At 38.1% G+C, this 14,388-nt stretch overlaps 1 protein-coding gene across 1 annotated transcript in view; it reads left to right on the forward strand.

Annotated features, from left to right (window-relative positions):
* The window catches only part of LOC308403984 (transmembrane protein 132C), a 310,199-nt gene that overhangs the window by 206,845 nt on the left and 88,966 nt on the right, over positions 1-14,388 (forward strand). Inside the window, exon 5 of the mRNA XM_080893797.1 lies at positions 4,549-4,744. Within this exon, the coding sequence (XP_080749923.1) occupies positions 4,549-4,744 (196 nt within the window). The remainder of the gene's footprint in view (positions 1-4,548; positions 4,745-14,388) is intronic.

Genomic DNA, 14,388 nt, shown 5'->3' on the forward strand with positions numbered 1-14,388 from the left:
TTATGTTAGCTTGGATAGGCTCCGTCAACAGTGAGTTGCATAAGTGGAAGATGATGCATAGAAGGATTGTGGAAAACACCAACATCAATTTAGCGGAAAAGCATATAGCACTGTGCAAAAGTCTTTAGCCACTCCTCACTTCTTTATATGTGGTAGGAAAATGAGAAATAGGTGCAGCAAGCTATTACAACTTCTGCAAAAATAAATAGGCTTCTGATGAGGCTTCAGTGAACAGTAGACAGATCAACTGAAGAGCCAGATGCATCTCTTAAATCCTGTGTCATGTATAGCCTTCGACTGAAAATCAGTGAAAAAACAGCTAGTTTCCAGAAAAAGCCTTTGAAAGACCTTCAGAACACCTGAAGAATTAATACTCAAGACCATTTTAAACAATTACAAGAATGTCAGGCTTCTTGGAAGGAAAATACATGTAATGGGTTATAGTAGTACAGGATCTTTTTTTTTTTTTTTCTTTTTGCGCCCGTCCCGTTTGGCTCTTTTGCCATCAGAATTGTTGTCTAAAGGCAAAGAAAGATGCCCAACGGATTTACTTTACCAAATTGACCATCCCGGCCTTGCCGTAATGGTCCATTTGATTCACCTTTTATTGTTTATTTTATTTTCACTTACTGAATACGGGACAGACTTGACTGGGGGAAAGAAGGGGAGAAAGAAAGAGGGAAAGAGAAACAGCTGAGAAGAGGGACGGGGGAGAAGGGCAAAAGACAAAAACCAACAGAATGAGCAGGAAAAAAAAAAATGCATATATCAATCACCTGGATCACCTGCTGAGAAAGAAAAAAGAAAACAAGCAGAAGAGAACAAGAGTAATAGAATAAACAACATCACAATGATATATAGGAATATGACAGTAAATACTAAATATTAAACATTATTGTGCAGCACATAAGATCAACAGAACACAGTGTGCTTTGAGGTAGGAGCCAAAAAGGGTGTAGTTTGTGGGTGTGATCACCCGTGTGTACACCTGTGAGCATGGACGCGCTTGTTTTTTTTTTTTTTTAAAAGGTTCCTTCATGTAATGATCTGCTAGAGGGTGTGGGGGGGCCACAGCCCCGTCCTCCAGGGCATGAAGCAGGTATGGAGGAGATCAAAACTCCAGACATCCAGAGGCCCCCAGAACACAAGAGACCAAGGAAGACCAACAGAGGGGCAGCCGCGCCACTGTCCCAGAAAGAGCTGAGGAGAGTCCCAGATGAGGGCTCACTCAGCAGCCGCGGAGCAGAAGCCAGGGGGAGTTGCAGTGACGCGCCCGTGAGCTCCGCCGGCAGCCAGCCGCGCCTGAGTGACCGAGCCCCAGGCCGAGAGGCCGGGGGCACCCCACCTCCGAAGTGTAGTACAGGATCTAAGGCTAAAACAGAGTTTGAAAGTCAATATTTCAAATGAAAACCAGGCTTCTTGAAGAACATCTGGAGCTCTTCTTTGGATGGTCACTGCATTTTGTGCCGAGATGATCTGACACCGCTTTAGTAATGTTGAGGTCTAGGCTCTGAGAATTATAGTCCATGATGGATAGTGTTCCACTTTGTCGTTTTTTTTTCTTCTATCCAGGTATGCTTTCAATGCATTGGTAATATATTTAGGATCATCATCATGCTGAAAAATGAAACCATTACCAATCAGACGTTTTCCAGATGAAATCCCATGGTGGATTAAAATCTGACAGTACTTTTCTGTTTTCATAATTCCATCAGTTTTTACAAAATCCCCAACGCCACTGGTTGAGATGCAACCTCAAACCATGACAGAACTTTGAGCGTGTTTTACAGATATCTGTAGAAACTCACCATTGTGCAGTTCTTCTGATCTCCTACATAAATACTAATATATACAAAAAAGGTGAGTAAAAGTAAATCAGAAATTCCAATTTTCATTCAACATTCCATAAGGCCTGTTGCCACTGATTTTCTGTTCAGCACTTCTGTAACTGGGCATACCTCAGCTTTTTCTCCATGTTTCTCTTAATGGTTTAATTGAGAACTTTACTGATGAGGCTTCAGCAAGCAGCAGACAGATTAAGTGAAGGGACAGATGCATCTCTCAAGTCCTTGTCAGGCATAGCATTGGACTGAAAATCTGTGAAAAATCTGTGAAAGACCTTCAGAATGCCTAAAAAACTACTGCTCAACACCATCAAGTCAGGCTTCTTGGAAGCAGATTTCATGTAATGGCTTACACATGGTTTGCATGCAGGATAAGTTAAAAGCAGGATGAGTAATAAATAAAATTGTCCTGTTTCTAGACTATATGGTTCACTATATAGCAACTTTACTGTACAGACTTAGTACTAAGAAAGAAACCATTTTAGCTGTACTATGATGTTGTGTTAGGCTTGTTAAGAGACAAAGTAAGGCGGACAGATTTGCAGAGATAGATGAAACAAAAGCAGGTCAAGGGGAGCTGACACCCATCAGCTTTCTCTCCTTAATCTATCAGTGTAACACATCTCTTGCCCCATCTCCCTAGACACAATGACATGCCAGATATCACAGGCCCTCAGCAATTGGCTTTGTCATGGCCTTTAACCCATGCGGATCTATATATGTGTGTGTGTGTGTGTGTGTGTGTGTGTGTGTGTGTGTGTGTGTGTGTGTGTGTAGTAGATGGTACTTTAAAACACAAGCTCAAAAATTAATTTACAGCTGCTCTTTCTTTGTAATGTTCCACTAGCCACTGAACACATGTAAATCTGTGCTTGTGTTTGTGTGTTTGCTGAGGTTGGGTGTTAATAAAGACGAGAAACAGAGAATCCTTAAAAATAGAATTAGACATATAGCCACACAGAGAGTTTTCAGTTGTTAAAATGTAGATGAAATATCAGTTATTATCCTGTGAAATCATTGGCTCTGGTGTATTGCAAATGTTATCTCCAAAATGCAACCCAGGAAACCTTTTCTGTTCTACTTGCTATGAACCGTAAAGTGGGTATCTGTGACTTCTATCTCGATGCAGAAATTTACACACATATTACAGGTAGCTTTTCTATTTAATACAGGATATGTTTCTTTTGCTCTGTGTGTGACATCTTAAAGTGGGAAAAACACAGCATTTTATGACACTTTTGTTGTAGATTTTTTTTGTCGTTCATTTATCCCAACTCTGACCACAGTGTTCACTACTGACACTGACTTTCAGACACCACACTCTATTTCAAAGCTGGCTGAAGTCTAGAAGAAGAAGAAGATGCAAAGAATTTGTGTGGTGACAAATGATAGAATGGTCTGTAATTCACAGTAGCAGCAGGTAGAATCAGGATGTCTGACAGGCAAGGAAGCAAAGCAGGTAATGACAGTCTGAAAAGTTATAAGGGCATGATGTGCTGCAGGAATCCAAGTTGTCAAAATGACAGACACATTTCTGTGGATACAAATGAGGACATGAATCGGGATGTATGTGAAGAGAAGATTTCTTAAGTTGCAGTAGTTTCCCAGGTAGAAAGTTTTAAGTGAATCAGTTACTGATGCGCGCAATACCAAAAGTTTATTAATGGTTAGGTTAATCGGGTAAACTTTTTACATCAGTTTGTTCTCATCTCAAAGAGCAATTTAATACCACATTTTCAGATACCTAATGCTACACACTATTATGCAGTTGGGGCCCTGTGGCATTGGTACTGACATGCTATCTATGGCAATGTCAGCCACCAGGAGCCACGGTATCAATATTAGAGAGCCACAAATCTGTATTAGGAGGTTGAAGAGGTGTTAGTGACATATACTGGGAGTTCATTTTCTTTCTTTCTTTTTTTTGCAAAGTTGTTCAATTTTTCACCTTTTTCAACCGAAATTGTTCTTTTTTTTTCTTACTTTTTAGGTTTAAGCACTGCAAACTACTTGTTGAGGTTTAGCACAACAACATGTTTTAGGTTAAAACACACACGCCTCCACAGCAATAACTGTGATGATTGACAAATAATGATTTAGGGGTTACAGACCCCTCCCTTAGCTCTGGGGCACATAAACCAAAGGACACCTTGTGCATAAATGAGCCACACCAGCAGCTGTGATAAACAGTGCTAAGCGATGATGTGGGAATTAGAAAAGGCTTGTCCGTCAAGGCAGTTATCCAAAGGGTGTACATTAAATATGCAGTTTTACTTTAAACAGTAGGATCTCGAGCAAGTTTGTAAGACTTAAAACCTGCTCAGCTAAGATGTGTACCCCATAATGAGGTTCTGTTCTGATATGATATGATATGGAGTTTCTGATAATGACATTGCTTTGTATTAAACACTGTTTTTCTTTGTTCCTTAAAACATTTGGTCATTATCATTGTCATAAACAGTGGTAGTAGTGTTTGTTCAGTGTCAGGAATTGTGACTGGCTCAAGGGTACCCATTCTGAATATTTTAAAGAACAAATAAATTATTCTACCATATAAAAATAATAACTGTAATCTACGTATTATATTGGTCTCCACTGCCTTTGTGTTAGTATGTTAGTGATGTCTAAATCCATAGAGCATCCTATAAAGACAGCAAATATTTCTAATATCTCTAACATCTCTAACCACTGTTTGTCTTTGCAGTTTAGAAAGTCCTTCCTATGAGGTGATGCAGCTCGACTTTGAGGTGGATAACGTGATTAACCTGGTGCCAACCCAGACTCTACACTGGAGCGTTGAATACCCAGCTGGCACACAGACAACTTCCAGGCAAACAGAGAAAGTTTCACACCTCTATATCAGCAGCGCCGACATACAGGGCATCGTACCACTGGCTGAGGTAAGGGATGATTTGATAGATGAGTACAGATATAGATATCTATGAGCATACATATTGACATTCCCAGCAGCACACACTTGTTACATTTGCTGGAATAGACTTAATTTTTCCCTCCATTTCCCTCCTCCTTCTAACCTTCTTGCTGACACCCCCAGCCACCTCCTTCCTCTAGGGTGATCAAAGCTGGAAAGGTCAACTTGTTTACCCCCTCCTGTTGCTACAAGCCTCCCGGTCTCTCTCTCTCACTCTCTCTCTCTCTCTCTCCCACCTTCTTAGACAGACACACAGCAGTTTTTTTTCCTCACAGGTTTCAAAATAATAAGCAGCCTCACAAGCAGTCATGCAGATTGACAGACTGACATAGAGTCACTCACACAGACCTTGTAATAACAATCATTGCCTAAAATTCACAGATGCCCTTACTTTCACTTCCCTATTGTATCCTGTAGGTGTCCTTCCTTGTAATAATTAAATACAAAGGCTGCCCTTTATACATATGTAAATTGAGTTCAGTTCAGTTTTGTTTATATAATGCCAAATCACAACAACATTCACCTCAAGGCACTTTCTATTCTAAGGTGAAGACCCTTCAATAATACAGAGGAAACTCTAAAAAATCTAAAGCACATGGCGACAGTGGGAAGGAAAAACAACCCTTTAACAGGAAAAAATATCTGGCATCTGCCTGATGCCTTTATTGGTGTTTATTGGACTGGTGGTCCTCTGCCATGACCATTTGGAGTTGAGGGGAAAACCTTCCATGTTCTTAGACTTTAAAAAGCACTGACATTAGCAACAAGTCTTCAGAACAAAACCAAAGGATTAAAAATAGGCATTTATTTATTTATTATACACTTGGAAAATGAGAGGAAATAATCTAATGCTAATAACATATTGGCACTGTAAATTAGCTGTAGTGGGCAGCAGGCCATACTAGGCAGCAAATTTGAAAGATCATAGCAAATGTTACACAAATACTTTAATTAAACTCTTAATTAAACCTTTTATGGGGTCCAGTCAAAAACGGCCAAGCACTATTCCATTCATCCATCCATCTTCTTTTGCTTATTTGCATATCTTTTGATATGCAAGCCTATCCCAGCTTGCATAGGGTGCGATGCAGGGTATAGCCTGGAGAGGTCGCCAGTTAATCTCAGGGCCAGCACTAATTGATGCATCCATCCATTTTATTTTGCTTATCTAAATCAGGGTCGTGGGCCATGAAGCCTGTCCCAGCTGCTATGCAAGAGCCAGTGTGGTTCCAGCACTAATTCAAATTCTGTTAAATAATATGATATGTTTAATTTACATTTAATTATAATTTTTTAACTTTTGTTGTTTTTTTGTTGTTGTTTTTTTTGTTGCTTGCATTATTTATTTGAGTCTTCGTTGAGTTCTTTAAGATTTATAAGTACAAGGAAATGAACAAAAATAGTTACAGTGTATAAAACATATCTATTTGGAGAAGTAAAACAAATTTCACCGTAAATGAGTAAAATGATCTTTTACTCTTTAGTACTGTAGATTTGGTGCATACAGAGAGAGACAGAGAGAGAAAGAAAAAGACTCATAAAGTTAAATTTAAAACTGTCTGCCTGCAACATTTCTATTAAGACAAAATATCCCTATTACAACATACACTGGAAAGCCCAAACAGCTCTGGCTAAAGCAACCAAGAACCCTTAGGCTAAAAAGCGAGGCGGGGAATGCTTTTCAAAATGCTCCTAGTTCCATTACCACTGAGGTAGAGCTAATCTGCCCTGATAGCCCTCCTTCAAACAGCAAAGCCCTAGTGACAAAACCCAATTTTGTTCAGGTCTCTGCACCCCCTGTCTTTTTCACACACTGCAAAAAGCAAGCTTGAAACCATCATTTCGAATAGCAGGGCTGTTGGGATTTTGCTTTGCTCAGTGTGAATGGAACGTCAGGATGAGCTACAGCTTCTGACACTCTACACTTTATAACATAACCGAAGATTTTTTATCACTGTTATTATTAGAGTGATGGATATTTACTTATATGAAATTTACATTAAACATAAATGACATTACTACATGTTTTATTACAAAAAGAGTCAATATTTCTATTGGATAATACAAGGCTTCCTTTTTGGGTTGGGTTTTTTTTGCCCCCGATTGTATCATAATAAATATATATAATTTAGAATTCATTCATGTATATAATTCATATATAATTCAGCTTTTGTGAACATAAATTAGGTGTTGTGGGAATGAAAAGCAAAATTATTTTATGCCTTTATAATGTGTTATAAGTGCAAAACTGCAAAAGTTGGTCATTTTAGTTGATTGCTGGGTTGTTGCTATACGCAACATAATGATGGCATAATGACTGACATGGGTGTACAAATGTTTGGTTCAGTTCATTTTAAAAAACATGATTTGTATTTATAGCCATATTTTTTATGGTGGTCCTATCATTATTATTATTGTGAATATAAAAACTATACTGTATACTGCAGCAAAAAATGTAACTTTTTTTTAAAATCTGATAAATAAATGCTTTAAATGACTAAATTATTAGAGAATTCTACATTAAAAAAAATCCTTGGAAGGTTATAAAACGGAAACACACAATTGACTGGTGTTTAGTTAGGGTCATTTAATCTCAAATTAGCCAAATTAGCTCCGAACATTGAGCACCTGAAAACAACCCATTCTTTTACAAATGTTTGTACTACCAGTCTGCATCCCAAGGTTTTTGGTGCGTTTATACATTTGTGGTCGTGGACGTGATTGGAACGTCTGAATTTCTATGAGTTAGATGGGTGAGTGAGTACTTTTGGCAAGATGGTGTGTATTAAAATGGTTGTTAAATTCCAGCATCATACATTTAGCTCTTTGAGATATCCATGTTCAAAAACTGCCTCAGATTTCAATGTGCAAAAAAGTGGACTGACCATTTTTGAAAAATATATATCTTTGTTTTGATACATGAAACTAAAATTTGATAACTTTGAAACATAAAAATGTTATGCAAATTGGAGATGGTCAAGTATACGGCCTGTTTTGATTTCAGACACAACAACCTGTTGTTGTGATTAGAAGTTATCAACATGACTAAGAATGATTATATGTAACTGAAGCAGTTTTCTAATTGCCTCCAGCATTACATGGATAAAAAAAATACATCTGTTGTCTCTGTCACTCCTAACTCCTAGTTACACACACAAAGAAATGTATTTGTATCCACACATGGGCACAGACATTTTTTCTTTCCCTCCCTCTATCTCTCTTTCGCCCCTCTCCTTAGGTAAAAGCATCAAAATGGCTGCTATTACGAGCCATTTGGGCTTCCAAATTTGTTTACCAGAACTCCTGACCAGGTCTTGATTGCTGGTTGGTTATTTAAGGTGACTTTCACTGAGAGGGGTCTTACCAGAGCCAAGATGAAAGCTCCAACTTTTCTGGGTTTTCTTGGAGAGAAGGAATGATAAAAGAATAAAATTATGAGCTGCTAGTGAATCTTCAAAAAGAGCTGGATGAAAATGCTTTCACACTATCATCTATCCTTTTTTCTATCCACATCTCGAAAACATGAAATCCTTCTCACAGCTGTTTAAACAGCCTAAAAGCTAAATATGATGTAACCTTTCATCACAAGCACTCTAGACTGACCTTAAAGCATAATTTCCTAGCCATTTGTTTGGTTGATTTAACTCCACTTTATCCATCTTCTACCAGCCTCCAAATCAAAAGTCAGCTTATCAACAGGTCTGATGTGATAGTGCAGTGTATTCTATTTTACAAGGCAGCAATGAAAAACAGAGCCCTGGCTGTCATTACCAAAGCCCTCTCCAACATTTTCCTCCTAATTCCATATATCCATTACGGTTCTGGTCTGTTGCCTGAGCTGGAAAGAAAGAGGTCCTCTTCAGGAAACGATGGATTATTAGGAGTAATTTATCTCCTGTAGGGGTGGAAAAATTGGTTTCATCTTTTACAGAGGAGAGGTGACTGGGGCAGAAACAGTTGTTAGGGAAAGAAGAGTGACAAAAGAGAGCTATGTAGAAATAGAGACAGAATGGCAGAAATTAGCAACAAAAATTGGGATTCAATTTAAGACAGTTAGCATTTGTCTAGCAAAAGATTGGCATTGATTTCTGCCAACGGTTAGATCAAGAACAAAACACAGATTAATATTAACTAAGCAATTTACAATACCTTGTAATCCAATGCCAAAAAACGGGAACAAATCAAATTCCTGTCACTGACTTCTCAAACAAACCGTCCATCATAAAATTCGCAGAGCATTTGCTGAATAGGAGCAAAGAGGACTTTGAATTTATTGCCTAAGGAGAACAGCAGGGTGGAGGAAAAGAACTGCAAAGAACCCTGAAAACTCTGAATAGTGAATATGTGAATTTCCTATTTTGAAAAGTGGGTTGTCATACTTGAATGGACCCACAGTGATGGCCAATGGTGGCCTTTATTTGTCCCAGACAGTCCTCTCAAATCTGACGGTGAAAATTTTTCTGAAGAATATGGGCAATAAACCCGTTAAAGCTTAGATTAGGATGTAGTAACACACACTGCGTTCACATTTTAAGACAGTCAATTCACCGCCTATTGCCTCATGTAAGTAACTTTGGCAATTGTGCTATTTGCATTAAATCCATATGTTTTGTCCCACTATATGAATTTCAGATGATATTCACTTTAGGTGGTAATATCAAAAAGTGTGATAAGAACCATACACGATGTCTGTATGTCATGACATGGGTTGTAAGAAAGGAGTTGTATCTGCTGTTTTATCTGAAGTGTATTGGATGCATAACCTAATTGCTATGAATTAAAAGATGGCACTGAAGACTTCAGTTATAAAATTTCCAAATGAAATAAGCCTTAAATACCTTTTTGAAGCTTTTTGAAGTGTAAGTCAACATAAGTCTTAGTTTCTGCACTTGTTTACTTGAGGATCTCAGAGAAAACATATCTGAAATAGCTGCAAAGTTTGACTGCACATTGTTATTATTCCAACCAAAATGTCCTGGTGAAGGTGAAGAAAGGATATCAAATCACGGGAGAGATTTGAAACAGAGAAGAATTTTTCAAATTCTAACATACAATGTATACGGTGTAGCATGTTTATTATAGTCCATATAATGTCTATATGTTATACAGACGTTCAGTACTTTTGTCCATATAGTGTATACGGATAAAACATTGTGATCATACACCATATGGGAAACAGTACTGAACTATATACACATTATAGCATGAGGTGCCATAGCATGGAAACCCACGCCATGATGCTCCCGCTGGACAGTTGTTATGCTGATGTTAATACCAGAGGAGGTTTGGGGCTCTGCAGTTATCGAGTTACCAGAGCATTGTGAACTTTTATGCATTATGGACTTCACAGCATTCAACGACTCCAATCTGTAACTGGTGACACCTCAATTAGATTAAGAAGTGTGAGCAAAACATTTTGCCCATATTGTGTACAAACAGTGCAAACTAAAAACAAGGTGTAGCTGAGAATGATGGGATGCCATGTATCTTGCAAGTGACTGGTCAGAAAGTACAGGCATATAACCGCTGAGCTGATGGTGCCACTAGTAAAAACCTTAGAGGATACTCATAGTGATTCTAATTCATTTTAAGAAGTGCACCAATACCAAAACCAAATATGATGATATCCAATAGTTTTCAGTATTTCTCTCAAAACCACGTCACTAATACAAAAGTGTCATTAACAGGATAAACTGTCTCATAACATGAACGTCTTTGCCATAGTGTTTGAAATGGCCAAGTTTCATTAGCAATGACTGCATTGCATTGTATGTTTTTTGGATGAACTACTGTAAAAATATAGAAGTAAAGAGAAAAATAGGGACAAAGAACCCTATTTCGTTACTTAGGAGAAAACAAAATGAAAAGGAATGTCAGAGTGGGCCTACTATACCTTCCTATAGAGTTGTTTTATAAGCTAAAAATAATTGAACCATAATAACGTTGTTTTATGCTCTCCGCAGGTGTCATTACACACTTCAGCAGAGTGGTTTCAGAGGGAAAGAAATCTGCACATGCATTCACAATAATGCTTTTGTATCTGATGCTTTGTGCATACATTTATTTCTTTATTATGTGAAGAAAAGGGTAGTGAATAAATGTTTTTTGTTCCCATTGTCTTCTTTTGGGATTAAGTAGTTTATATTTCATCCACCCCTCTTTTCCCCTCTTTTCTCCTCCATCTCACCTCATTTTTCATTATTCCCACCCTTCCTTCTGTTTCTGTGTCCCCCTATCTGGTCTTCATTACTATCCTCTGTCTATTTCTCCACTGAGTTTCACCTCTCTCTGAGGCTTTGCTATGTAATTAATTCTTAATTAGAACACTTGTTTATCTTTGTTGCTTAAAGATGTGCTCATGTGTGTATGTGTGCATGTGCAGACCTCTTAGCAGAGCAGTTATGCTAAGTGGCTTCTTAATTTGCCTCCTCTTATTGGTTCCCTGTAAGAGGAAGTTAGTAAGTGGGAAGAAGACACTGAAAAGTCAATAATCTTTTGATGAAATCTCGCACACACCACCACCACATTGCTTTCAAACTCAGTTTTACTATTTTCATGGTGTATAAGTTTATTAACAGCTGCATTTTCATGCCTATTTCCCAATTCCAGTCCTCTATACATTATATATAGCTTTTTGTCTGTTTATACTAATAGCAACATTCGACTAATCAGTTGAATAGAGTAAGACAAATAAAGATTTGATCCCTTCTATAGTTCTACTGAACAGTCCCTGATTTTATATTAGTTTTGTTTTAATGGAGAGATACAGAAAATCGACCGAAAATCCAGGAGAAACATATTACATGCACTGTACATAAAATGTATACGTTGATTTGCATGTCACTGTGTGAAACAAGTATTTGATCCCCTAAAATATGACTTAATACTTGGTGAAGAAAACGTTGTTGATAAACACAGCAGTGAGGTATTTTCTCATAGTTTTGCACACATCTCGGGAGGGATTTTGGTCCATTTCTCTTTACAGAAACTCTTGAAATTCAGGTTTCACAGCTGCTACTTAGTAACTCGAAGCTTCGGCTCCCTCTACAGATTGTCTATAGGATTGAGGTCTGGAAATTGACATGGCCATTCCATTACCTTAATGTGCTTCTTCTTTAGCCATTCCTTTGTTGTCTTGGCGGTATGTTTTGGACCATTGCATGGTGGACGACCCATCTTCAGTGTATTAGCTTAGGGAATGAGGTTCTTATCCAAGATTTTATAGTGAAGTTGTACTGTACGCTTAGCAAAAAAAAAAAAAAAAAAAAGGATAATGTATCCAGCTCCACTTGACTGTGCGGATGGTGTTCTTTGGGTCATACTTACATACTTAGGATTTCTTTTCCTCTAAACACGATGGGTTGAGTTATTGCCAAAGAGCTCAATTTTGGTTTCATCTTACCACAGCACTTTCTCCCAAGCCTTCTCTGAATTATTTAGGTCCTCACTGGCAAACATAAGACAGGCCTGTACATCTGCTTTCTTGAACAGGGGGACTTTTGTCATTGCTGCATTATGACAGAGTGTGTTACCAATTGTGTGCTTGGTGACTGTGGTCTAACCTGCCTTCAGATCATTTACAAGCTCCTCTAGTAGTTTCAGGTTGACCCACAACCTTTGTCATGTTCATCTTCACACATCATGAGACAAGATTATGCATGGAGCTCCTGGCCATAGGCAACTGGTGGTCATTTTATATTTCTTCGATTTCCAAATAACCACATCAACAGTTGTCACCTTCTCACCAAGCTTCTTGCTGACAGTGTTGTAACCTATTCCAGCATTGTACAGGTGTACAATCTAATCTCTAAAGTCTTTTGACATCTCTTTGGTTCGTGGAGTTGAGATACATTTTTTTAAGAAAACTCTACTAATGGATAATTTAAATAAAATAAAGCTAATTTAAGAGATAAGGACAGATAGATTCCCTCATTTTCATAAAATAATTTAATAGGATTTGAAAATAGATATTTTAACTAATTAACCCAAATATTCTTGTTCTTAATCTCTTGTGCTGCTGTCTCTCAAGGTTGCAGAAAATCTAGCAAATCTTCATCGCCAAACCCCAACACACCCTCACAAACTTGTCTTCAGTCACAGTATTTGCTTGTTAGCAGCCTTCAAACTCCCAATTAATCAACACATATGACACATTTTATGTGCGTGTGTGAATGTGTATGTATTTGGGTCACTGAGAACTTGCGTGTCCTGGGCTGCAGGTTCATTTCCATACCGAGCGGCTGTGGTTCAGTCCAATCAGTCAACAAGAAAAGCAGGAAGAGGGAGGTTGGGGGGACGGTATGGACATATGTGTGTGGGTGGTTTTGGTGTGTTTAAAGAGAGAAAAATAAGCAAGTTAGGAAATGACAAAAACTATAAGGCTTGAGGAGGGCCCACCATTACTTTCTTACAAAATGTAAAAAGAAAAAGAAAGTAGATGCATGCAATGTCAATGAAACAAGCTTCGTGCAGACACTTTTGCTCCAGGCAGTATGTATTAAGAAGAAGAAGCATTTGCTCTTCTTTAAATTTTTTAGTTCGCAAGACATTCACTTGATATAATGCAGCTACAAGAGAAACCCTTTCCACGCATTGAATGTTTTTGCAGTTATGTTGCAGAAAATTCTTTATGATCCTAAGAATGATCTTTTCACAGACTTACAAAAAAGGTCACTGGTGATAGTCATACTGGCATTTACGGACGAGGCTTGTGTGCCCATACACAGACTTTAATTCTTTTGATGAATTACGACATCTTCAACCCTAATGCGTATGTAAGCCCTTTGTTTGTACATGCAGCATTTCATTTCACATGAATACTCAGTCGTGTCCTTTTTGTTCTGGTTAAGAACATGAAAGGGCTCACTAGTTCAAAGTAAGCTGCTGGGCCAAACAGGAGTAATTCAAGTTCAAAAGAAGAAGCAAGGAAAGCAAAAGAATAATTTCACTATAGTTTCATCAAGTATCCCCGTAACACTTTTGTATTTTTCCTTCCTTATGATGTATGTCACACATAATCTTAAGAGAGAGGAAAACGTAGCATCATCCAGTGTAATCTGGGGATGGAATGAACACCTGGATGAAATCCACTGAAATGCACAAGAGTTGTGATATAATAATGAGCCTACTCCTGCTAGAGCAGGGAGACAAATTGGAGTAGACAAAAAGCTTTCAGTTTCTAACAAGATGTGATGATTTGACTTCTGCTTTCTGTTTTTTGTGAACCGAATCAAAAGCTGAAGAACAACCTCCTTCATGCTCAGTTACGTATAATACCACCCGTGAGTTGCTCAGCCCAACCACATTATCCTAATGGGCCACTAAACCAGCTATACCAGAGCAATATGGGATGGGACGCTGTGCTCAAGTATACATGAGGACATCTGATGCCTAGCCAATTATGAAAGTTATAATAAATTGGGAATGAAACAACTTTGCAGGAGAGAAAACAATAAAAATGAGCTACATAAGAAATATCATTGCAATGGAGTAGTTATGTGGAAATCTCCCTCACCTAAAATTAGCCTAGTTAGGTTTAAGCACAATTGATGGAAATGATGGATGCATTGATAGGACTGCAGAGACAGAGGAACATAAGAAGAAAAAGTAGGA

This window comes from Rhamphochromis sp. 'chilingali', assembly GCF_963969265.1.
Source record: "Rhamphochromis sp. 'chilingali' genome assembly, chromosome: 10".
In the NCBI taxonomy this organism is placed as follows: Eukaryota; Metazoa; Chordata; class Actinopteri; order Cichliformes; family Cichlidae; genus Rhamphochromis; species Rhamphochromis sp. 'chilingali'.